Genomic DNA, 27,337 nt, shown 5'->3' on the forward strand with positions numbered 1-27,337 from the left:
CTGACAGACACGCCGGTCGCTGTACCCCTACGGACATTCCCCGGGACACGGCGAGAGCTTTCGTTTCCTCCGGAGTCTCGACGTACAAATGCACAGATAGCGTGCCAAATTCCACAGAGCCATAAAGGCAATCAGGGGCAGATGAGAGAGGCAACGGAGGGACGGTGAACTGCATGCTGGGGGAGGCCTGAAGCTTGACAAGGTGCCACAACAACACTCAGAGGTGTTTGAGTGCTCTGGGTTAAAATAAATGCTCTTATTAGCTTTTCTCGCTGAAAGTTAGTCGAGGACATTGATAATACTCTCAAATCTGTACTTAAATATGAAGCTGAGTGCAAGTTAGCTTAGCTTAGCACAAAGAGTGGAAACGGGGGGGAACGGCTAGCGTAGCTTTGTCTAAAGGTAACAGCTCCTTGTAAACACAATAATAGATGCTATTTGCCTGATTTCACAAAAAAACTGCACTTGTTGTGTAAGTTTTTACGTGATGGGGGAGGGGTTATATGAGGGACTATTTCTAATGCGAGTGCAGAGGTGTTGGTTGCCTGGCTGAAGTGTTCATTAGTGCGTTTCGGAGGTGCTGGTATGTTGTTTTGTTACCTTTCGAGAGCACCAAAGCTCAACATTATCTCCCATTTCCCACCATTCTGGTAAATTTAGCCATCATCTGGCGGTTAACATACATCTATAATCTCATCTAACTCTTGGCCAGAACGTGAATAAGTGTATTTGATTTCTTTAATCGTGAAGTTTCTGTTATTTGGGGAGTTAAAAAAAAAAGAAAAAAAATCTGTTAGCTGCCTCTTTAATGCAAAAACAAGCTAGCCGGTGTCCTGTGAAGGGCATTTTTTTTCTCTAGCTGGTATCTGGCAAATTCCTGCCCTCTCTTTGAACACATGTGACAAGCAGCGCTTTGACTCCCGGGCCAAATATCACTGATCAAACAGCCATGTTTGGTGTCAGCCAGAGTGGGACAACTAGCTTACTCATATGGGGGGCGCTGACCTGCTGCAAGCATGTTTAGCTAGGAAACCGACACAGGTACTGTACATACTGCGGGCCCTATTTTGCACACGTGAAATTCATGCCTACATGCATTAATAAAAAGGTGCTAGCTGCCTCTAAAAAGGCCAGGGAGTGCAAAAAACGGGTGCCATCGAGCGTCTCCCATCCAGCCTACATTCAAACAAAAGATGTCAGGGGAAAAAGACTGTCATTTGCCGCTGCCTCAACCCTTTATTTATCCTCCCACACAGAAACGTCCCTGTGAGATCCGTTGAGCAAACAACTGACAGATGCTATTTAAGCTCCCAGAGTCCCTAAAAATACATTTGTGCTCGGGGGCAGTGATTTTGAAACTCACGCTGATGGGGAGCTTTGAGCGAGTGATCCCACCGAACGTGTCCATCAATAAGAGCAACAGCATTTTGAAACATGAGGACGTGGCTTAGCTATGCACCGCCAGTCACGGTGAATGTGAACTATTCATGTCTCGCAGCATTATCTGCTGCTTGCTCTCGCTTTGTTGGGTGTCTGCGGCGCTCTTAGGGGTGCCGGGGGGTCGGTCAAAGTTCAACGAGGGGGTTCAAAGACGCCGGACTTTTTCACGACGAGCGGCGTAAGCGCGTAGGCTTTGGATTTCAAGGGGCTCGTAAGTTGGATAATTTAACCCCGAGGTGGAAAGGAAATGATTTCCGACCCCCACCTCTGGGTTTTTCAGGTAAAGATTTCTTTTCCCCTCTCTTGGGGAAATAAACATTTACATTCCTGTGCTCAGTGTGTTAATAGAGATTAAGCTGAATTCAAGCCTGCGTGTCAGGCAGCAATTCAGGTAGCTCATACCATACATACCTGTACTATTGTGTGGCTCTCAAAGGGCATCTCCCGCAGCCCTTTGAGTTTGGCTGAGGGCAGATGACATTCTCTGGCGGGGGGGGGGAACGTTGTTATTATGTGGCGCTGGACAGCTTCAAGGAACGACAAGCGAGTCCTAATGCACCGCCACCGTGGGACGAGCTTCAAAGAACTTTAATGTCTGTTGCTTTAATGAAGGTACAGGATCAAAAGGAAGACGAGTTGCTGACCCCGGCCATCAATTATACTGTAATACCAAATTCCTTTCTCACTGAAGTGGAAACTGTTGTAGCACAATCCCTGAGAAATATAGTTTGAATATGATAGACTCACTCAAATATGGGTTTTCTCTTGTAGTTTGTGAGTGCAATTAATTTAATGTAGAGTGAAACACGTAAGGTCAAACCGGCATTTGACCTTTTGTTTGTTTTTGACACACATCTAGGAGGAAAGGGATTCAAATACGATCCTCACAAGAAGAAAGGGAAATGCTTTTATTGGAACTGGAAAGTAACGACACGGATCTCATCAAGGTCGATCAGAAACAACAGCAGATTTCAATCATATGTCGGCGGAGGCCAAGAGTATGAATGCTTCATTCCATCCAGTTGATCTCAGTTCATAAGCAGTCAGGGGCTCCATTCAGATAAAAAAACTGCTCTTGACCTTAAATGGCACATGGTTGGCAGCTCTGGGCCCCTGACTTGAAAGACTAATGCATTTCATCCTTGTGACTAAATCTAAAGCTGTGAAAAGTAGGCAAAATCCTCAACTGGTGCGCAGACGGCAACACATGGTCCACGTTCCGAGTGAGGCCCGCGTACCTGGGGTCCACATGGTGGAGGGAGCGGCTTGGAAAGGACGGCCTCTTCAGGATAATAATTTATAAAGCAGCGTTGAAATCCGATGTTTAGCTCATTTTTTGGTTAATTGAATTGATATGAGAGAATTAAGAGTGGTATCAATGTATGTAAAACTATTACTTTAAATTTTAAAATGTTGGTTGAATCAATGTGGCAGCCTTCAGTTCTGAGAAGTAAAGCCGAAGCCAAAGTGCCTTGAACTTGCATTCTCTCTACTGGCCATGAGGGGGCGACTCCTCTGGTTGCAAAACAAAAAAATCATATTGCAAGTCAATGAGAAAATGATCCTACTTCTATTATCTGAGCAAACATGAGTTTATGATGTTTCGGGTCATCTTTAAGACAGCATGATATTCATAAGTTATGATCCCATTTAGAGTCAAATAGACAATAAAGCAGGGTATCCTTAAGGGCGTGGCTACCTGGTGGTTGGAAGGTCTATATAGTTAATTTTGACAAGTCAAGACAAAAAAAAAATCCAGTTTCTGTGGCTTCCAAGTGGATGGAATGGAAATTCTCTGGGCAAAAACATGTTGAAAATTCCAACTGTCATGACGCCCTCATGGAGCTTTGTGCTGTAGCCTATTACAATAAAGTGATTAAGATCTTAATGGGTGCAAAACTGACCCGAAAACACCCCTTTTTTTTTCAAAATCCGACCAAATGTTTAAAAAACAGGGGAACCACCGAGCATCACTTGAAGTCCGCATGTTTCGCACCGAGCAGCGCGTGGACGAGGAGCGCGTAACGGGGCCGGGGGAGCGTGTTTCTTTAAGAATGTAAGGTGGGTGAGCCCCTCTTCCTGACGCACGCCTGGTATGCAAACATAAATTTAGCAGCAACGTGTTTGCCGGGGGAACAAAATATCTGGAAGCGGCCGTGAAGTGTCATGTCGTCTCCGGCGGTTCTTGGCTGACTTTTACCTTTTCTCTCTCTCTTTCTCTCTCTCTCTCCCTCCCTCCCTCCCTCCCTCCCTCTCTCTCTGTGTGTGAAGTGGAGCCGAAGCGCGCAGAGGAGAGCAGACCTCTTTCTCCCCGAGTGACTGGGCAGACTGGGCAGACTGGGACGGAGAGAGCGGGGCGATCACGACTGCAGCTCCCACTGTTTTTGAGTTGAACGGCGCCGGAGATGACGGCCGGCTGCCCGTGGACGACCGGGCTGGTTCTCCTCGCCGTCTGCGTGAAGGTAAGCCCCGGGTGTGTGTGTGCGTGTGTGCGTGTGTGTGTGTGTATGTGCGTGTGTGTGTTTCGGGCATCTCAACATGTGAGAGGAAAGGCGCGTCACTTCACTTGGAGACGGACGCTCTTTTTTGGGGAAAGTTGACGCGCGGCTGTTTATCTTTATTTTTTCCCACTTTTAATCAATTTCAAATTAAATGTTTGACACGTGTCTCTAAATGAGAACTCCATGGGAAACCAGGCATAAAGTCACATATCCATACTTTACATAATGTATTACAGGGTGGCTCTAATCTTGCATATATAGGAGTTATTATTTGCAATGTGATGCTGCACAGCGAGATGATGGACAGTTGATGTGAAATGATCAAAAAACACATTATATTGCATCATCAAGCAATAAACAGTTTCATGCATATTCTCAAATGTTGATGAAAAGTGGGTTAATTTGGATTCAAAGTGAATCCAAGTTCCTTTCCACCGTGCAATGTCAGGCCTGAAATGCAACAGACAGAGCCACGGGGTCGTCCTCTGAAAGGTCAAAGCTTATCAACCCCCCCCCTGCATTGAACAAACTGCTAAAATCAGTACGCTCAGTTAATCACCACCGGGAATACTTGTACGTGTTATCTCTGAAAGGCTCTAAATCGTGCAGTCAAAGTCGTTGCAAAAAGCTGACACATGCTGCAGCGCGAGAGCTGAGCGAGAGTTTTGGGTGCAACACAAAGCGCTTGTTTGGCCCCGCGCGCACATTTTTTTCGGTCTCAAACAGCAGAGGCTGGGATGCCACTGCCGGCGTGTTTAAATGACCACGACAGGTGCTAATGGCACTTCAAGGTGATCGGGGCTTTACACATCCCCCCACCCCCCCCCTGGCTGCCATAAAGGCCCCCGGCCGTGCATGTCCTCGCTGTAATCAGTGGACGGAGAAGTTGCTTGAGGCGTCGCAACTCTTTCCAGGCCACTGTCCAGTGCTGGGCCCTGAATGTGTAACGGTTTAAATAGGCCTGTTGGGAGGAAAAATCACGACTTGGCACATTAGCCGCCTTACTGTCCGTATGAGCATCTGATGTAAGAGCTGTTTTTTTGATGATTTCATGATTATCTGACGAGTCTAAATGACTAGGCCTTTTATTCTTCTCCATTTACCAGAAAATCTGAGACAGAAACCGCATTATAAATGATTTTAACTCGCTGTCCCGTTGGGTGTCCGGAGCGTCTGGAGCCGTACGCCCTCGCACTGACTCTTGTGTCGCAGCAAGTGGCGGCACTTTGATTTCCTCCAGTCACATATGGACAACGGCTCATTTGGTCATGACGAGCTTTGCCATGTGTGTGACGGGTGACCGCTGCTGCATGAGTCAGCGCTGGACATTTGTCCACACACACACATCGGAGTGACCCGATGTGCTTCGCTTCAGACACCGCGGATCAACAAGTGCTGCCTCCCCGGGGTTCTCCGCTATGCGGTGGTCGTCTCTTTTCATCCTCGCTCTTAGGTCAGAGTCCTCCGCGTCGCTATTTAACTGAAGAATGAGGCTCTATATTTGTGTGGCTGTTTGGAAGTTGTGTGAATTGTGTGTGTGGGCCAAAATGGCCTGTGGCTCCAACCCTAAATGGAATAGACCTTCCTTTGTGGGTGACATAATGACATACCTCGAGTGATTCTTGGAGGGTCTTGTTGCTCTCACTCTATGCGCTTGATTTGTGCAGCAAAGTGGAACCTTCCAGAACGTGTTTTTTTTTTTCTTTCCCCCCTTTTTTTTCGCTGGATGGGGATTTGAAGGTGCTTGTGTGCCCTTAAAAGACACTCAAGCATCTCTCAGAGCACCAATGTTAGTGCCCGTAAATCATGAGGTTTTTGGCGCCTGCCAGGGCGACGGAGCCAAGCCAGTCCTTTTTTTTGGTGTGCTTTCATTTTTGTTTGTTTTGGCGCTTGCTTTTGTGCTAAACGCTGTCGAAAGTGTTAAACCTTAATTTTGTTTTTGACAGTGTGTCAAATTTGGTCTTACAGGTAGGAATGCATCACTCCTGTTGTTTTGCCTCCCTCGTTACCGTTTCCAATACCCAAACTGTGGTTCTCAGCTAATAAAGTACCATAATGTCATTTCATAAAAATGGAACATATCAAGATATGTGTAAGCTAACATTATCATGCATTTGTTGAGAGCAGGAAGTGGAGAAATATCATCAACCGCCAGAGGAAGTGTTAAATATCAGTGACCTTTGGCCAATCCACTCAATAAGGTCAATATCGACATCACTGCTTACAGACGTTGATCGACAGAGATGAACTAAAAACAAACTTGATTTGTTGAACATTCTGTGTAAAACCTCTAAAAAGCTAATAAAACACAGCAAACAAACAGATCTTGTCAATAATATCTCTAGTGAAATGGATGAAATTGTCCTTTTGGGTTTTTATTGCGAAACTAATGTTTTTTTAGTTTTTCTTTTTTTTTTTTTAACGACACATGATGGATTTAAGTCAGCTGCCAGACTTCATCACATGTTATGGCTGCCACACTGCTGGAATTCAAAAGGATATTAGCCACAAGAGCAACAGATTTTGATGTTTATTCAAGGAAATGGTCCCTCTCAGAGTCTTAATGCAGCGAGCAGAGTGTTTTTGAAGTCCTCAGGATGGGGAGGCTTTGGGGTCTAATGGCAGGATTAAGTGGGGTCGCGGCGTGCAAATGTGTCCCAAGTGGCCGTCCGTCAACAACAACATGTCTTGTTCTGCCGAAAAAAACGCGCTCTCCGGCTCGAGCGCTTGATCGTAACGACCGCAAACTATCCAATTAGATTTCACGAGTGCCTTTGTTGTGGACACAAGTGGAATGGGAAGTGAATACATTTTTTGAGAGGGATCGGTCCCACTTGAGCAGAAAAAGGAAAAGGGCTTCAGAGAACATCTGGCCAGTGATGGATGGATGGAGCAAGTTTTTGGAGTGCGTTAACAAACGCGAGTGTTTTCAGTTATGCTGCAAAAGCCTTCATACTCATCGCATTGTTCCCATCTGGGCTTAATCTGCAGAGTGAGACCGAAGGCTGTTAAGTCTCCGCGCGCGATTCCAAGGCGTTTGCACAAATTGCCACGGTACCTGCCGTGAAACGTTCCCACGCAATGCTCTTGGCGTCCCTGGCACAGCATGTTTCCCCCCCGTCTGTCCGACTCAGGTGGGACCCGGGACGCTGCTCTTCCAACGCAGAGAGCAGGCGCTCATCTGCATAGAGTCGGGGCCAAGAGGAAGTAGCTTCACTCCGTCCTTCGTGGGCCAATGAATAAAATACTGCAGAACAGAACAAGACATGGCAGCTTCTATTGGATGCTGAGTCCCTAAGAAAGTTCAATTTCAACACTACTTACGGAAAAAAACAACAAAATAAACGAATGGTTTGGCTCAGGGTCGAGCACTCGTCTTCAGTTCTATTTGTGTTTTCATTTGCTTTATTGGAAATCCTGAAGATCCGGCGGTTCAAAGAAGCCATTGTCGAAATAGAAAGTCCCCAGTCGGAGATTTCACAAATGGGGCATGACCTGAGAAGACCATATAAATTTAGACCTGGCTAGCACTTCCAGATGATGAGCTTGTCTCCAGTATTATATTTTATTAAAGACACATTTTTAGTCAAATTAAAAGTTTGATACCCTGGGAAATGTGCTTATTTGCTTTTTGACGACTCACATGTCTACATGCTAAATTTGAAGCTAGGGCTACATGAACCTTAGCTTAGCATAAAACTTTCTACATTTTTAAAAGAACCCCATTACCGCTCTTTATGCTAAGCTAAGCTAACGCTCCCCATTTGCCCTGTTGTCATATTTAACGTACAAACACGAGACTGGTATCGATATTCTCATTAAAACGTCTGGTTGGAAAGCAAAACAGAGTATTTCCCCAAATGTTTTTTTTTTTGTTAACATCAGGAGTCGATTAACGAAACCAGGCCTTGTGAAATGGGAAAAGACGTGGAACGGAGAAGATGGCTTTCACCGTTTTTCTTGTGTAACGTGATAGTGTTGTTTGCCTTTCAATCACTTGATGCCAAGTTCTAATAACATGTTGTGACTGACTGCCCGAAGCGGCCCTGTGCCAGTAAATGGCATAGCTCTCCGGAGTCGTGTTGCAGTGTTGTGTGAGTGTAAAGCATGTTGTTCAGACTGTAATATCAAAAATAATTACTTTTTGTGGCTCTCCCTCAAAATGAAATATGTCTTAACTGTCACACAACACATCAATCCGGTTTTATATCATGTTGTCACGCATTGATGACGAGCTGCCAGCAGATGGCAACGTTACAGCAGAGGGACTCTGTCCAGTTCAGCAGTGATGGCCCCTGTTGCTCCCACGCCCATCACAGAGACTCGGCTCCATTGTGATTTTGCAGGTGGCTGCCCTCCGTCCCCCTCTCCGTTTCCTCTGGAGTCCCTCGTGAATGCATTTGTTCCTCCTTTCATTTATTTGTCGTTTTTGCCGGGGCTTGAAAGCCGAGCCTCTGGCATCCTGTCTCCCTCTGACGAAACATCTCGGGGCTCCATCTGCGGGCCAGCGTCCCTTTCCGTCATCCGCGATGGAGCGTTTGTTGTTTAAATCTTGTTGTGTGTTCCCTGGACTTCATTCGCAGCAGGCTGCGCATCATCTGGCCTGCACATTTGTTCTTCAGCGGGACCTCGAAGGGAGTTTCAGCCTCGTCGCCGTCTACCCTTCTGCCCCGGCCTTGACCTCGGAGCCCTTCCCGGGGTGGGATTGCCAGGGAGTGGTGCTAACGAGAGGGGAGAGGGAGCACTCGGGTGGGGGACGCCTAATTAGAAGGGAGGGCAGGTAGGAGGTGTGTGTGTGTTGTGAAACAGTGTCGTGAGAGGGGAAGAAGCCAGATCAGGGAGGGGAGAAGGAAGAGGACATTGGAGTCAAAAAGGTCAAGAATGGTCTGGAAAGAGAAGACAATGGTTCAGCTCTTTAGTTGACTTAGAGGTGGAGAAGAGTACAATTGAGAATCTCTCTGTCAGCGACCAGGGTTGGATAAAACATGGTAAAATAAAACTTTGGCTTTACATGAGAGCAAGAGGAGGCAGAGGCTCTGTTTGGAGAAACATGCAGAAGGAAAAAAAAAGACATAGGGAGGTAAAACATAAATATCCAGCTCCTTGGAGAAAGTGGCGATGTCGAGATTGGCTATGTCTCTCGCTGACCTCACTCCTTTTGGAAAAAGGAGGGAAAAAGATGTCGGAGTGTGAGAACGCGGCGCAGACGTGATTGACTGAGGGTCTGCCGGCCCCGGCTGCACTGAAACGCTCGCGAGGCTAATGACGCCCTCGGCTGTTCTCACATCTGCTTCCCTTTCGCCGGGCCCACATGTGCTTCGAGTAAACGCCGAGCGGCCACCATTTAACACCGGAGACCCCCGTTACAAATGATGTGCTATTAGGATTACTATGCGTACGCCCACGCAAGCAGATTGACGAGCGCGTCATGGTGCATGCTTGCAAAGTAGGTGTGTCTCTTGCCGTGTGGATCTCTGGTCCACGTAGACCATTCCTCATACTATCTATGCTCGACGTGCTTTGAGCAAGAATCTACAAGTGCACATCCTGTTCTCTTTAATCGCAGTTTTCATTCTCGCGCATCCTCATCCTGGTCGCGCTCAAATAGTGCAATGCACGAAGGGATTCTCCGGAGCGATGCATGCATATGGTGCCTGTGCAAGACAAAAGCCAGTGCATGCGTGTTATTTTAAAGGCGGCGTTTGATTAGTACTGTGTTGGATGACATCGCTGGTGACAAGCTCAGACAGGAATGAAAGCTGAAAGCAATTGTTCGACATTTTTGGGGAGCTACGCTTGTTCGCCTTCTTCGTGTTAGGTTTAGAAGTTCTCCACTGGTCTCGTTTTCTGGTACGGCTACAATCAGCTTAGCTTAGCTTAGCTTAGCATACAGAGAGGAGACAGTCAGCCAGTACCTCAAAATTGTACTTGTGTATACACCAATGGTGTATGTGTGTGTTTGTGGTCTTGTGACTGCTTATTATTCCAATTTTGATTCATTTCAAGACCGGGACAATGCAAGGTTGATGGAATAATAGCCTATAAATCAGTATAGAAAGGTGTGTGACCATGGGGAAAGCCCATGTGGTCTTCGAGTTCAAGTGTGTTTGCGTGTTATTTGTAAGAGTCGGAGGTCATGGGAAATAAAGGGGTCCTTTAATTTCAGAAACATGTATGAGGAGTTATGATAAACACTCATTGTTGGGTGTCGGTGTGGATTTTAACTATTTGATGAAAGCTTTTTCACCCACAGAATTGACATTTCTGGTGTAAGTCGAGCGGTGGGTCTGAACTGAACTTTAAATGACCCTTTTGTTTTCAATTTGTATGCCTTCAAGAAGAAGAAAAAAAAGCCCAGTACATGCTTGTTATTTGTATGTTGTGAAATGATTGATGTCTGACCTTGAAATAATAACCCATGTGAGGGGAAAAATGCACCCGCGGGTCACTTGGTTGTTTACGGTCTTTGGCGCGCTGGTGGCCTTTGTCTCACCGTGGCGTTGCATTTGAAGTGCCGCTGTGGAATTCGGGTCCCGGCATACCTCGGTGCGGTGACATCATCCATATTGGTGTCTCTGATCTCGCTGGGGGGGGGAGGGGGGCTACGCAACAAAACGCAGTCTCAAATGCAGCTTGTTTGAATCCGTCGTGAATCTGCGTTGTGTGAATCCTCTCAGCGCCCCCTCACCCCCCCTCCTCCCCTCCTGATGACAGGTATGCAAGCTCGAAAAAAGTATTTGGCAGCCGTGACCTGGAAAAGTGCACATTTGACATTGAGCATGTCACTCACCTTTCATTCAACCCCCCCCTCCTCCCTCCCTTCACACGAGCAGGACTGTGACATAACGGCCTTTTTAAAATAAGGGCCTTTTTTGTTGTCGGTTCTGCTCCATAGCTGGAATAGTTGGCGACCAGGTGGCCTGCAAAGCCACCGAGATGCTACGACAGATACCGACGTATGAAAGATGGCTTGGGCTCCCTGTTGAGAGACAGCCCGTCAGACAGACGGGCTGGGAGTAAGGTGCAGGGCAGGTGAAACACGGCGTCTCACGTGTTTTGGCTGTTCTTATTACCGTTTTTGACAAAGCCTCTCAACACACATCTGAATCTGGGAGTCGACCACTGACATCCGTCAAAACGCGATGCACTGGAGGGCTTGTTGAAAGGTTACTGGAAAGGTGCATGGATGTATGATGGAATATGATTTTTCAACATTGAAGAGAGAAAACAATCCAGTATCTGTAAATATGAGTGTCAGAATGTGATTTTTCTGCTTTCGTCGATACTATAATACTAATATAATAATTTGAATCCTGTATCCATATCGCAACCCAATCATGAATGATTACTATATTTTATAAAAGACTGTAAATTCCTCCTCCCGACCCCCGAGTCATGACGTCCCATTCGATAAACCTGCTGACATTTTTACCCGTCTGTCTGTCACACTGGATATTTCACACAATATTTCCTCCAGGTGAACGCTATCGAACCTCAGATTAACATTTATGCCGCCTGAGGTGAAATGCCCCGTTCGTTCCAGGCTTTTTAGCTTAATGTCGAGTCGCTTGGAGGAGGATGGAATGAGGGAGGGGCTTGCTGGAGTTTGACTGACAGAGTGAGAAAAGCCAAGGGATGTTTTCCCCGCCGGATAACGGCGAGCTGTGTGTTGGTACAGAGAGTGAGCGAGAGCCATTTGCGCGTCGTAAGTCGGTGAAAGATGCTTTGTGTGCGTCGGTGCGAGACGAAGCGCGTAAGCTGACGTTGATTGGCAGGAGGGCGCAGCAGGAATGTGGCGAGCTCTCCGTGGGACAGGTACAAACTCTCTATCATCGCACGGGAGAGTAATCGTTACGGGCAAATCATTACATGATCAGAGGGAAGTGAAAGCCAAATATGCAAAGCACATGAGAATCTTTTTTTTTTTTTTTGGTGGTGGTGGTGGAGAGGAAAAGGGATCATAATCGTAGAGAAAGAATGTATGACACTAACAGGATGAACATTTTAAGAAGATTATTTTGTTTTACAGGAAGTCGGAGGGCTGCTTTGATCCGTTTGACGGTCAGTGCTGGTCGTAGCTTGCCAATTTAATAACATAAAAAGTAGCCACAATAAGCTGAATTTCCATTATCGTTATTATTAGTGTGGAAAAGCTAGAAAAGTGAAAAAATAGAGCCTGTTTTAAAAAACACAAAAAAAACCGTCTCACAAAAATGTGCTACTTTTTTTACATGTTTTATACATCATTTTTTATTTGTCTTTTTTCAATTTATAGAGCTGCCAAAACAACCAAAAATATTTCTATACCAAATGCAATTACAATATTGAATTCATGATTTCTGGGACACTTTAGAGCTTGTACATCACCTTTTTACTCTTTTTTATGTGTATTGAATGACATGTTATTTATTTGATGCATGTTATTGTGTGATTTTGTGTGGTATTTTATGTGGTTTTATGTGGTGAAACCAAAGACAAATTTCCACATTGTGGACAATAAAAGGAATTATTATTATTAATATTATAAACTAAACATCGCAGCTGTGATGCAATACAAATATTTGTTTCTTGACAAAATGTGAGAAAACATGATTCCCACTATGTTTCACTGCCATTTTGATGAATATCGTGACATGAAATTTCCGCATCGACCACTACTTATAGTCATTTATCACAGTGAAATTCTTTAAATGAGTAAGGTTTGGTGTTAATGCGTCTATACCCTTATCAATAGTAAAAGCTCAACATAAGGATGCAATCTTAAATCATTGGGAGGAGGAACGTCCTGGTCTGATCTGATCTGGAATCTGCACACTTTGTTGAAGTGAGACTCCAGAGAGAGGGAAGACGAATAGTCCCGTGTGTCCAGAAGAGGTGACATAAAACCTTCATAACACAAACTGGATAATGTAACTGGAATAAATCTGTATAAAAATTTGGCCGGTGAATATTTCCCACAGCACACAACATGTTAACGAGAAGCCAAAAATCTCCACCAGTTGGTCGATCAATCACTTCAGCGTTTTGTCTGAGCACATTACAGTTCCACCTAAATGTACCTGGCAACACGCCTCTTTTGCATAACAGCTTTGGAATTTATTGCACTTGCCCAAAGCTAACAAAATGCCAGTCTCTCACCTCATATTGAATGATGCTCGCTCGGCCCCGGCGTTAATATTACAATATGCGGTTGTAATTGCAGTGACTTAATCTATGATGACAACAAATACTTTTGCAGGGGGAATATTTTCCCGTAAAAAAAAAAAAAAGAACCAGACTGAGCTTGCAGACCGCTAATTTACACAGCAGATGTGGAATTGGGCAATGCTAACAAAACATTTAGCTTTACACACCGCTGTGACACTGAAAGCTAACCAACGCAACACAGCCGGCTGGAGCTGTTTCTTTATGGCTCTTTTAGCAAAAAAAGCATCAGAAGGTATAAAGTTATTATAATGCATGTGGCACCAGCTGTTAAAGTAAGTGCAGGTGTGTCTCGCAGACAGCGCCCTGGGGTGCTCCAGCGGAGGATGTAGGTTCGTGTTCAACAGAGTGTGCCAAAAACTGTCTCGCTCGTCGTCTTCTTTTTTATTTTTATTTTTTTCATCTGTGCATCCATGTGTGTCTGCAACGCAACCCGAGGTGATTCCTGCTCCGACACGTCCTCCTGGTCGCTCCTTAAATAAATATGCGAGTGTAAGCTTACATGTCTATCTTTCTGATTTAATTGACTGTAGTTTAACTGATAACATGGATGTTTCCTCCCAGCTCGTCTCTGTGCACTCATAGTTTAGGCTTAGCTCCTAAAGGGGGGGTTTCATCCACAGCCTCTCCCTTTTCCTGGCGCTTGCTTACTTCAGCTCCCCAGGCTTCCTGTTCCTCGCGGGTCAAACTCGGGAGCGTAGGGCGAGAAAGAGGGCGAGGGATGACCGATGCACGGGGTGCGTGCACGCCCTGCGGGGGGTCGCCGCCCTCTCCGTTGCCCTCTTCCTCTGCGGAGTGAAGGTGTGGATCAGGGCCTCCGAGGGCGAGATGATTTCCTCCACAGAGCAGTAGAGAAATGGAAATATGGGTTCCCAGAGTTAAGCACTTTCTCATAAAATACTCAGTTTTACAACGGTATCTGATCGGAGCCTTCCCATTACGTGCATTAGGCTAGTTATTGACGAACATTCCGACTGTTGAGATAAATTTGGACGGACGTTTCCCAGCTTTTATGTGACGATCCAGGGCAGAGGACGGATTTTGCTTTTTCGTTCCAGCTGCACGAACCCAGTTTGTTTTGTGGAGGGCGTCCAGTTAGTTCCCAGATTTAAGAGTGCAAATGAAGCCGCTAATCATACATGCACACAACAGCAGTGATCCCGTGTGTGTGAGTGTTTGTAGGGGGCGGGGCTTCGTGACATGTCAAGGGGTCACATTGGCAGGACGGTTGGATCCAGCTGTGCTGTCGAGGGGTTTTTAAGTGCGTGTGTCAAAAGCCAGCATGGCTAACGTGCATGCCCCAGTTATCTGGATGACGCAAGTGAATCAGGGCAGATCCACCACTTGTGTCTCGTTAATATCAGGCACACCCATCTGTTGTCATGATCTCGCCGTGTGCACGACTCTTTCTGCTCCCATCGCCTCCTGCTAAACAGCCTGCTCCTCCGTTAGACTTCCAGTTGTGATATTCAAGAATCAAAATGGCTTGTTTATTATTTTATTATCCTTTTTAAAGAAGAATAAAGTAACGTGTATTCTGCTGCAAAGGTTCAGGCATCAAAAATGCAATAAAAAACGGGTGAAACAATTAAAAAACGTGTTAAACAGTGTTAAAATGGCTGTGTATAAAGCATCGCTGCACACATTGTATAGTGCAGTCCCGAAATAATAACAGGTTTCCCAGAGTAATAATAGTTAAAAATCAGAAACCCGAACCAGAAAATATCACAGCTTGCGTTGCCAAACTCACTCCACAGTTTATTAAAGCCTTTTTTTTTTCTCTCTTCTTCATCAGATGGAAAACATTTTATTACCCCTAAAATTTATTGAGCTCTTGATCCAAGAGAATGTGACCACTGGATATGAGTTTTAAATCAGTTTTCACGCCATAAATGCTCGATTAACATTTCAGTTGTTGATGGAATTTGACAACAGCAGACTGATTGAAAGCAAAACACCCAAATGAAGAAAAATCTCATGTCATGCTTCGACAGTAATAGGCTGTTCCATCATCTTCATTTGTTTGGAAAAACCTCCAAAATGAAGATATCTTAACCTAAAACATTAAATCACTGTGGCGAGTAAAGCATTGAATAGAAATTCCAATGGTGACATTAGAAATCAATAAATTGTTTTATTCCCTAAATAGGCCTTTTTCAGATATTTTATTTCAACATGAGCTTAATCACTTAGCCTAAAATGTGGCCATAACATTAAATCATTAAATTACATGTGTTATTATGCACTTTTTAAACATTTCATTCTTGCAATGAATCTAAATGAATGTGAAGGATTTAACCTGTAAATTTCTTTTTTCAGCTTCTGAAAAATATGTTTTGATACATTTTTACTTCTCATTTGATTATTAAATAAAAAAAATGTCTATTTAAATTCCATCTTGGTCTTTAGTCTCGCTTGAGTCATTTTCATTGTGCCAAAAAATGGCAAAAAATGTAAATTTTTTGGATTTACACTGATAGCAGATCAGTTTTCAGCATCATAGCAGGCAGCTGTGATCTGAAATGAATAAAACATAGAGGTCAGAATAGGACACGTTTCCCTCCGTCACTGCAGCTTGTACCGCCGCCGTCCTTCACAACTCACCCCACACACATCTCCCCCCCCCTCTGTCCTTTCTGTGACCCATAATTCCCTGCTTCCTGCCCACCTAACTCATAAAGATTAACAAGAGTGCTCACTAACCTGTCCACCTGCCGGAGGCATCACGTTTACGGGGCACCGGGGTAATCTCAGGGGTCCAGTTGGTTTTCTAATCCTTTGGAAGCAGAAACGGAGAGCCCGTCCAAGGGCAGGTTGATGGGTTTCCAAGGGGATGTGTTATTGGAACTGCCATTGTTCGGCTTGGGAGGGCCACCTGTATCAATATCCAAATGAACCGCGCCGAATGCAACTTATTGGATATCGTGTTTTCTTGGCGTCGCTGAGATGTTGCGTTGATTCTACCTTGATTGTGACTCGGGGAAAAGACAAAGAAACCAACTAGGGGAAGGCTCTCGTGCTGATTTGTTGAGGTCGTGCCCTTTTTCCAAAGCACCCAGGGGGTGTTTGGTAGCAGCACCAGCTCGCTATAAAGCCATACCTGAAGCTTTCATTGGTTTCACCCCCCCGTCCTGACTAGAGATATACCCTCGGGATCTCTCCGTGTCACCTGGATATCTGTAGCCAATGTGAAACTCCGCAGAAATGCGAAGCCATCTCCGTTACACACGCTGACAACAATGGAAAGGGGGCTGCTCGGGTCCACATTTGGAAGGTTTTAGTTTGCAGGGGCAATTTTGGCGCTATCAGATTGAAACTCAAGATGCCAGAGCAAGTCAATTCTGTCAGGAATTTCTAAGAGGGGTGTGTGCCTTTTTTCTTAATGTAAGAAGAACTCTTTCATGGCCAGAGAATCTCTATCACAATGGAGTTGAGGATGCCACTTTTGGGGTATTTTAGCGTCTCGAATGTCTCCAGTGTTTAAAGTGCTATGTCGTTGACCCTAATAAAGCTATTTAGGTATTAAGGCGGCCTGGATGTCTTTGATAAGAAGCATGGTGTTATATTTCCATAAGTAGATGAGCTGTTATGTTGAGGTGTAACACTATTCCAGTCATTTTAGAGGCACTGTTATCAGTTCTGTCCAAAACTCAATGGAGCCTCTGATTTTCAGTTTTTAAGGTCTGGTAGCTCGACCCGCCTTCATACTGTACTACAGCGTATTAACTTGAGATTTTTCATTTCTGACTGCGTGTAAGTAACACAGGCTAAAACCAAAATGATTTACGGGATAATCCCCAAGTCTTTGTGTGTGTTGGCACCGTAAATCCAGCGTGATCTATCGCTCGTGTCCTACCTGTTCCTCCCGACAATGAATCCTCAAATCCAGCGCCTCGGCTTTTCAACGCTGACCCAGAGACGGCTCCCAACCACTTGGATGCTCTTGGGTTTCATACCACCAGGGGTTTTATCTTTGTTTTTTGCTCTTCACTCCAAAAGAATAACATTTCTTACACAAACCGAAGCCACAGCCAGCAGGTTTTAAGAGACGGATCCATCAAATTGTTCTTCGCTCTTTGGGGAAGTCATCATTCCATCAGCGATACCATTTTTAATGCATTTGAGTGGAGATATCCAATCAGTTCCTCCCATCAAGCATATGAATTGGTGCCCAATGGAAGAGCTTATTCCCAGAGTTTAGCAACCAGTGTGTGTGCTCCAGAGTCGGGATGGGGGGAGGAAATAAAAAAACGCCTGAAGCTGGTGTTTGTGTCAGAACTCTGCTGTGAGCCTTAAAAAAGGGAAGGGAAGGGCGAGGGAGAGGCGCCCAGTGATCCTCCGTGTGCTGTAGCGGTGCCCGGCGGTGCCAAACCCCCCGCTCCCTGCTGAGATGACCCTGGGCACACGCTCCAGCTGTGCAAACACAGCCGCATTGCTGAGCACACACTCACGTTCACTCCGAGCCAAAATCCAATTATTTGCCTTGCCCCGATATTTTTTTTTTTCTTTCCCCGTTCGTTTCATTTTCAGTAGCGCATATTCAGCCGCTTTCCTCGGTGTGAGCCCCGAGCCGCGCTGCCAGGCCGAGCGAGGCTGACAAACGCACCACTGTGGCTCCCCTCTCTTCTAGATTCCTCCCGTGTGAACGTTCCCTCGCTTGTCAGCTCGATTCCTCAGCCCCCTTTTTTGCTCCTTTTTCTCCCCAAAAAAGCTCTCGTGTGACACCGAGAATCCCAGAATCCAAGAAAAACGATTTGTTCTGAAATGATTTTGAGGTCGGTCCAACTCGGTAGAATCCTCCAAAACGCTCTTTCAGAGTTGGTGGATTGTGTTTATGGTTTAACTCGGAGCGCACGCTGTTTTCATGTGCACTGGGGGACTATTACCGATCTTGAGGGTGCACTCACTTTTTGGTTTTTATCTCCAATTAAAACCTACTTTTACTAACGCCTGGCCACTTGTACGGCCTCTTTAAACACAACATCCACATTTTATCACCTTATAAAGTGACTAACATGTCCGCAAACATTTGCTTATTTACACATCCAGCGGGCACGGGAGCAACTTCGGCTTTGAAACACTTTTTTCCCCCGAATCTGCCTGCTGCAGTTTTAAATGAGCTGCGAGAGTCAAAAGAGTCAAAAGTTGCGAGAGGTGAAGCCAAAACACAATGTTATCATAACCTAGAGAAAACAATGGCACTAATTATGAAATTAAGCTGCGGCGTGGAAACGGAATATCCCGGAAAGTTTTCAATTTAAAAAGTTGTGCAACTTTCCCCTTTAATCTGGACTAGTTGTCTCCTGACGCTGCACAGATATCCACTCGCAAGCTGAGCTTCACCAGCTTGGAAGCTGCAACCTCGACTGCCATTAAATCGAATATCAATTGCATCAAGCTACGCGTGCAGCTGGCGTTCATTTGATCTGTTCCGCATGCATCTGCAGGCAGAAAGAGGCTACTGGAGGGAGAAAAGCACGGACTGTCGCTGCACAAACGAGCTGATCTTTTTAATGGATGCAAACCTTTGATCCTCTTGAATGTTGACTCGAAAATATTTACCACAAGTATCCGATTCCAGCTGCAAAGCCACACTAGAAGGTGTGGTGGAGGCACACGCTGCACTTACAATTCAAGAATGCTGAGTAAGGATTTTTTTTTCACATCATCAGTGTTGTAAACACCTCTTTTCCACGCCGTTCCCCTCGCGTTGCATAGAAGCTAGAAGACAGAAAGGAGAAGCTACTCTGACGCTCTGCTTTTGCTTTGCAGCTAAATGATTTTCCCCGAGATAACGGAGCGCTCGTCGGCCCCCGGGGGCCCCGCGGGGGGAGCCGGAGTGCAAAAACAAACATACGATACGCCGCCTCTCGCTGTCGCCGGGTCTGTATGGGAATGACCCGCCGCGCTTTGAATCCAAACAGACGCTCCTGGAATTTCCACGTGTGTGAACGCAAAATACAACATCACGGCAGACCTTGAAATCCCCGTTGGAATGGATGCAGAAAGTAAACATGACATCACTTCCTCTCACACACGCACACAGTTAGACAAACAGTAGTGAACTCACACACGGTGTAAGATAAATCTCCCGAAGTGTGTTTAAAGAGTTGAAATGGCGCCTCTTTAATACTGAGGGAATGTGGAGGACAAAATGTGCCAACCCCCCCCCCCCCCCCCCCCCCCCCTCCACTTCAAACGCCACTTTGGCAGCGTCCCAGACGTCAGGGACGTCATTCATCAAACCGCTCCCTCTCGCCGGCAATTACACAACTATGACAGGGATGTTTTTTGACATGCTATCATTGTCAAAAGTCTTGGCAATCATCCTCCATTATTGCCGTCAACCGCCGCGGCTCAAGACACAGTGTGTCACGCTGACATGCATTTCTTTAGGGTTATGTAATGAAGGTATTCCTGACAGCAGATTGACCTTCGCTGAGAGATCTTTTCCCCTCGCCTCTTTAGTCCGCAGAGCGTTTCTCGGGGTCGCCGTCCGTCAATCTCCACGGATAATTGCGCCCTCTGGAATCTCTTGCGTATTGACAAGACAATGGATGGGACGGCATTAAGCCGCCACATGGCGTCGACTGTGTCATCGCCGATCGTTATGTATCTCGAGGACCCTAGAAAGAAACCGCTGGGTTTCCCCCGGCTGGTCTGTCAGAGCCGTGATGATGTTGTGGGTTGTTTGGCTGAAGGAGAATGTCGACTCAAGTGGGGATGTCTGCCAGACGGAGACTCTGGCCCTTTTTTTTTTTTAAAAAGAGAAAAAAAAATGAATCATTATTGTCAGCATTTCTTCTGGTGATGTAAGACAAGCTGAGCTTGAGTGTTCACAAAAACATGGAGTTTTTCTGGCCAAAGTTGCCTGTAAGGTCGGCAACTTGTGAAGTATATCTAAGGATCTATTAGAAAATAATTTAAAAATCTATTTTTAATATACTGGGTCTCTTTAGTGTAAAAAATTGAACAATTTTTAAATGTATTTAATTTAAATTAATATCAAACCCTCCTCATTCCTCATCCATATCTAAGATGAATCAAAATGACAGAAGCAAACACTTAATCTAATAATCTTTATTGTAGGTTTAGTGGTTAAAATCATGTGGTCATGTGTCATTCTGAAACAAATAAGAGTATTAATAATAATAATAATAATAAATAATAATATGAGTAAATTGGCTTTTAAAAAAAGACCACCAAACAAATTCTCAAAGAAAATCCCCCTCCCCCTACTTGGGCCCTAATTTGATGATTTTGGCTTCTATAATGTATGAAAAAAAGATGGCTGCAGCTCCCGAGTGTTGAGGGATGTGATCACTATCACGCACACACTAAAGAGAAAGCAATCGAGAGAAAGTCTAAGTAACAGGCAGAAAAACTTACTGGTAAACGTCCAAGAATTCTTTCCACTTTGTGCCCAGTGTGCAGCTGGCTTCTCGTAACGCAAAACACAATTGAAGAATGGAGTGTGGATTATGGAGCAGAGGGGCTGGAGAGTTAAAGATGCCACGCTACAGGCAGGGCAACATTTCATTATTTGCCTCACGCTGCCAGCCGGATGAGATCAGGGCCCGGGAATGCCACAGAATATGGAAATTAAGATTGTTGGATGGTCAGGCATCTCCGCAAATGAGGGGCTTAATTTGGGAGCAGGAATGTAGCAGCGATCCGGCGGTAACCGCAGACGGCGCTCTGGAGCGGACCGGGGCTTCCATGCATGCTGATGTCGGCGATTTCCAGAAGTCGGAGAGCAAATTTCGTCGACAATGGGGTCTTCACAGATTACCATTTTCCCCCCTTTGTATACGAGCAAAAAGTCCTTTTGCAGTACCTTTTTCAGAACACCAGCGAGGCTTAATCTCTTTGGCCTTCAGTGATGTGTGGTCGGGATTCTAGGCCAACAGCTTACGGTTTTGTTCTTTGTCTATTTCAAAGAGAAACACGATTACTGGATTGGTCTTCTGGGAGGTCTGGCATGGACGGCTTTGCATGCATTTCACGGTGGGATCCACATTTGGGACGTTGCCACCGAGGCTGACGTTGGGATGTTATATTGAATTAAATGGCTTCAATTGGAGAAAAACGACCAAATCTGGGAGTGCTACTGAAAAACAGCCAAAAAGTCACCAAAATCCCCCCCAAAAAAAGGTATTATTGAACGCACACATATTGGCCGTGTCGTTTTGTGGAATTCCCCAAATGTGTTTCAGCAGAGGGTAAAAAATGAGCAGTGCACTTTTCATTTAAGATACCATTTCTGTTTATTTTTTAAGAGCTCCCGGGTCAGTATGAACTTCAGATGAGCTGGCTGGATTCTACTCATGATGAGATGTTTGTTCTAGTTTGCTTACACCGATGCTTTAAACGAGAGGTGAATGAAGTATTAAAGTATAACTTTTCTAATGAGGGAAATGCTTCAAACCTGAATGGAAAGTTAAAGGAGAATTCCTGCCTACAAAAAAAAAAAGTACCCCTATAAACCGTTATCATCAATCATCCAGTGACAGTCACCTTTATGTGTGAAATTACCCCGGTGTTTTGAATCAGTTGTGCAGCAGCAGCAGCAGCACTGAACAAGTGAACCCGTTGGCCCGCTGCTGGTGGAACATTGTGTTGTAATTGTGCCACCCAGCTGTCAATTTTAATCCTTCTACGAATTGATATGATGAAGCAGGACAGATGTTTGTATTTGTGTGTGTGTGAATGGAAATCCACCGCTACGATATGTCTCCCTCCAACAAACCGCTGGGCCTTCACGTCCTGTCCTGTTAACACGCTCGCCACCGGGCCACGACTTCATTATTCAATTTAATTATATTGAATTCTATCTATCTATCCATCCATCCTGCCCAGATGGCTTCGGGATTACCTATCTCCCCCCCTTTCATTGTAATTGATAACATTTGGAAGCTCCTCTTTGTTGAAACTCAATGATGGATTTGTCCAATTTGCTTCTCGAGCCTTGGGTCAGTGAGACGGAGGAGGAGGAGGAGGAGATGGATGATCTCAGGAAACTCCGTCTCGACCCCCTTTTTTTTTGAAAACGTGATTCGGTCCTGATTGTCCACCCTCGCTCGCTTGACTTTCACACTCTTACATAACCTTCCCTCGCCTGCGCTACGAGCTGGAATCCGCTACAACAAAGGGCCAAGGCCATCCATCATGAGCCGGGGCAGTAGTCGGAGAAACAAGTGTTTTTTTTTTTTTTTGTCTTTTAAGTGGGCGTAATGGAAGATGCAAACTGGGTGGATGTCTTAAAGCAGCAGCTATTATGTCAGCGCTCCAGCTGAGGCCTCCCAGCTGCTTCTTTTTCTCTCTGGTTGGACGTAGAGCTTGGCCCAAAGGATGCCGGACCACAGGGGGAATAACGAATTCGATGATTTAGAACCCAAATCCACATCAGTGCTTTCCCACTTTCTTTTTATGTGGCCTCGGCGAGCTACCGTATGTTTCTCCATCGCCATCGCAATGACTTCTTATTACATTATGAGTCACATCACTTCACCGAAAAAAGCCTTTTTAGTTCAACGTTCAAGTCCTGCAATGACATTAACTTCTGCAGAACAAGCTGCAGGGAGAAGTGGGACGTCTCAAGAGCGTCGCCATGGGAACCCATCGGTGTTTACTTGCTGCTGTTGCTGAATGTACTGTATTAGTCAATGGGTCAAACTCCTCTTATTAGACTTTATTCCAGTAGTTATGTCTAAAAGCTGCGTGTCATCTTGCATTTTTAAAGCTACAAGATACATTATTGATATTAGGATATTGATATTGCTGGTATTTGAGACACGTAGCAACATTAGCATTCATTTGGAGCACAGCTTTAAAATAAAGTCAGTTGCAAATTCATGCATAGATGGAGAACATAGAAATGCTGCTATTGAGATTGGTTTTTCATTTTTTTCTTGTATTTCTATCTAATGAGTCCTAAAATCTGGACTTAATAAGCATTTTTGCACGAGACAGCCTCAAAGTCGATGTTTTTTTTTGCTAGACGTCTGAAATAAGGTCCGTGGTGAACACAAGCTTCAGAGGTTTAAATGTTTTGTTCTACAATCTAGTTTTAAGCTTTTACACGTTATAAAAAGTTAATTGTGTAGTTCGTTTATAGCCTAATGTTAAATTTAAATGTCACTTCTGATTGCATTCACTTCAAAAACCACACAACTGGTGTTCATTTGTAGAGAATATCCTACTGAAACGAAGATGAGCTTATTTTCTGCAATAACCCAATGAAAGACTCCCCCTGGCTTCCTGTCTAGAGGACGAGTGCGATGCTAACGACCTGTCGTCCACCCTATACCAGTGTGTCTAACGTGATTCTTCACATTGCCCATGTTCCTTCAGGTTGGCTGAAGGTGAGGGGGAGGGACGGTGATTTATTGTCGGTCCAGTATTTGGCCTCTGTTTGTGTTGCAGGCTGATATTCTGCGGTCGGTAAAGGGATTCTCAAGAAAGAATGGCTCCGGTGTTAAATATTAAATGATTGATGATGACCTCCTCAGATGAGTTATCCTGTTGTTGCAGTCAGACCTGAAAAATATTACTTTTTGCACTGATAATAACTTCCGGGGTCACCCATGCCACCAGCGTCCAAATCATGCATATTGCAGCTTGCAGGGATGTGGTTCTGCACAGCTGCTTGGCTGTTTTTCTTTCGCCAGCTGAAACGGTGTCTTTGTAGTCTGCTCATTTTCCACATCACATCAACACCTCCCGGAGAACACGCTCGCTTTCCAATCAAGCATCCCGGTGATATAACTACCACGGAGGGAGAATCATGTCAGCACAACGTCTGCGGTGTACAGTGTGTGTTGCAATTCAGGGAAAAATTTTATTTTAAAACACACTCTTATTTGCGGTCCGGCAGTATTTTTTTCCGGCACTGGCGTTGTCGCGGCGCGCCGCTCCGTTCTTTCAAGCTGTCAAGCCTTCTTTTGATGGCCTCATTAAAAACCTCCATATTAAATATAATATCCGTCGTTACCTGAGTGGGGAAAACCACACTGTGTCTGCTGCAGAGATTAATGTAAGCGGGCCTATTTTTTTTAACGTCGAGATGGTTCCCTGCAGGCTAATGGGTTGCAAAGCGGCTTCGGCGGCGCACACATGGTCAGCAGGTGGACTGACCAGTCTACTTTTGGCAGGAAACGTTCTACTTTGGACCGGTCAAGCGCTCGGGTTGCAGTCGGCTTGTGGTCAGCTCTGGGGAGGGGGAGGGACGGTGATTTATTGTCGGGGCAGCAGCCGGTGTCGGCGTTACAGTATTTGGTCTCTGTTTGCGTTGCAGGCTGATATTCTGCGGTCAGTAAAGGGATTCTCACAAAAGCCGGCAAATAGTTGAGGAAAAATGGCTGGTGACAACTTAAGTGATTGATGATGACCTCCTCAGATGAGTTATCCTGTTGCCATCGGATACAGTCGGAAAAAATCACTTGCATATTATAACAGAGCTGTTATTGTTGTCCATGAGAGTATGGACAGTGTGCTGTCATCACAAAATAATGTCAATAATAAAAATCACATCAATAAGTCTTTAAAAGTTTATTAAATATGGAGTAGCAAAATCTATTATACATATATACAAAGCTTATAGTCCACTTCATGTGAGGCTTCACGTTCCACATTTCATTGAGGTTTTATGACCGGCAGTCATGTTGGCACGGTAACCGTTAAGTCTGATTGTCCTGTCAGATGACAAACGGAGGACCTGAGAGAGAGAGAAAGAGAGAGAGACAAAGGGTTAGAGCTGAAGCATCCGATGAGTCGGCGTTCTGCTGGTGCTGATTGATGTTCCAGGCTGAAGTCCAGCCGTGAGTTATGCTACTTGGCGCGTGAACGGGGGTGTAAAGGTTTACAACGTACGTCACTCAGGCATCCTCGCTTATGTCTTCGCCCTGATTGTTTGCACTGATAACGCCGGCTGTGAGACTTTTATTGCTCGGCTTTGACAAAATCCTAATAAGGATTTCCTGCAAGCTTTTTTATGAATGCACACTATTAATGAGTATGCAAGTACCTGTAAATACGCCTTAAAATGCCAGTTGGATACTGTTAAATAGTTTAAGTGCAATATATTACAATATCTTCTGAAATTATTTGAATTTTCAAGCATTTTTTGTCACAATAATGAAAAATAAATAGTTGTTTCTCTCACCTCTTTCTCCTCGTTTGCCAACCTGATGGCAGCCATGTTGCTCAAGTGCTCTAAGTGGCCTCCGAGTTCCTGACAGGGGGCTAGAGCGTCCCTGCGACGCGTCCACCGAGGGATTTTGTCCATCTTCCTCCTCATGCGCAGCGTGCTCCTCACACAAGCCAAGTCCGGAGGGTGCCAGTCTTTGGAGCTCCTCTTCCTCAAACTTCCATATTGTGAGGCTTCTTCGCCGTCGCGCTTGCATCTGCGCTGGACAGACGGGAGGCAGCCGTGTTCGGGTGGAGCGGTCGAGCCCACTGCCATGGCTTCGCACAAGCAGGAGGAACAGTGTTGATGCAGATCGAGCGTCAACAAACACAAGACTTTGGCCGCCGGCGCTCTTATACTTCCTCCGCCTCAAGTTTATGACACAACCGGCCAATAGCATTGTTCATCACACTTATCTTTCTGACGTGTGTGATCATCTGCTTTCTTCACCCATGTCTGGGTATATGCGTCAAACAAAGCAATATATGGTCGTGCAGCATAAACCTTGTGAAACGTGTTGTTTTCCTTGCGTCATCCTCTTCACAGTGTGAGTCAGCATAAGAGGTCGGACGTAATGTTTTGCTTGTCTACAAGCATTTTCTCCAGTTTCCTTCCAGCGTCCAAAGACTCGGAGAACTGGCAACCCTTAAAAATAGGAAGACATTGTTTGGCATATCGTTAAATAGGTGCACAATTTAACCAATTAGGTGCATTTCAGCTTGAGGCTTTAAGTTTACGATGTTGGCGTTCTGTCACGTCTTCTATAGAAGTTATGCTAATATGCTAGTAAGAATTTGCCTATTTACACACCCAGCAGACGAGGCGAAACCATTACCATTCACGTGGAGTTGATTTTCCCGAAAACCCGATGAATGTATGTCAAATATTCACTCTCTGTTTAAGCTCTGTTTTGGTCTCCACCAACTCCTGAGGGCTCTTTAGCTGCTAAACACTCCACTATGTTCAAGACTACTGTGCTTATAAGCAAATGTTAGCATTCTACCTGCTGAACATCAGCTTGTTGTCGCCATTGTGAGCATGTTAGTTATATTTTTTTGGCAATGGTTAGCTATTAATTTCAACATACGCCATTTTTTAAACATTGTCAAAAATAAAAATACTGTATTTTTATTTTTAAACTACCTTTCTCGGTTTGCAACGTCACCTGCTCTGTCCCTGCACCCGTGTCAAAGACGGGCACGCACCATTAGCACGTCGCCACGCATCGCTGTGAAACATGAAAACACGAGAGACGCGGAGCGTGAACGCAAACGGGATGCGATGTCCCGCCAGGAAAATGTTTCATCCATCAAAGGTAGACTGCCCCCCCTCCCTGGAGGCTTCATTCCTCGTGCTCTTCAAGGCGAGAGGCGCTTGGAGTCGAAGAGATGAGTTGAGCTCCTCGCCGCTCTTCTCCTCACGCTCGCAGACTGCACTCGCGGACGTTGAGAGAAACCTGGCGGGGAAGGTATATCTTCAAAAGCAGTCGGGTTTGCTAAATAATCCATCAGGAATCAGAGAACGTGAGATTTAGTCGGCCGACAACGAACAATCAGTGTTTTCTTCCTCTTACCTTTTTATCAGGAAGTGGCTGCTTTCGTCTGTAATGAGCAAATATTAAACTGAGTACCCCATAATCCCACGGCTCCTCTATGAGCGGATCAATGTGTGGGCTCCCTTTTTACTCAGCGTTATGAAAAGAAGGCCACAATGTTTCCTCCGCAAATGTGTTAAGTGAAAGCTCACGTAAATCCCCTTGAAAGTGGATTAGCCAAAAAATATCTTTTCCTCTTCGGTTTCATTCAGACAGGAGCCAGTCTCCGACAAAAAAAAGGAGGAAAGAAGCGGCGTCCTTATCTAAACACTGGACGGAGTCTTATTAATCAAAGGCAGCGGTGCCGCGAAACATAAGTCTGGGCTCTGGCCTGGTGTCGGCACGGTGAAAGTCGCTCGCTCTTCACAGTTTCCACCCAAACAGTGGAAGCTGGCACCGCGTCGTAGGAAA

General features: G+C 45.2%; 1 protein-coding gene across 1 annotated transcript in view; it reads left to right on the forward strand.

Moving 5' to 3' along the window:
• Positions 1-3,745: 3,745 nt before the first annotated feature.
• adamtsl3 (ADAMTS-like 3) overlaps positions 3,746-27,337 on the forward strand; it is a 70,386-nt gene continuing 46,794 nt past the window's right edge. Inside the window, exon 1 of the mRNA XM_084003473.1 lies at positions 3,746-3,902. Coding sequence (XP_083859599.1) covers positions 3,846-3,902 — 57 coding nt within the window. The 5' untranslated portion in view covers positions 3,746-3,845. The remainder of the gene's footprint in view (positions 3,903-27,337) is intronic.

This window comes from Eutrigla gurnardus (genome assembly GCF_963514095.1).
Source record: "Eutrigla gurnardus genome assembly, chromosome: 23".
Taxonomy (NCBI): Eukaryota; Metazoa; Chordata; class Actinopteri; order Perciformes; family Triglidae; genus Eutrigla; species Eutrigla gurnardus.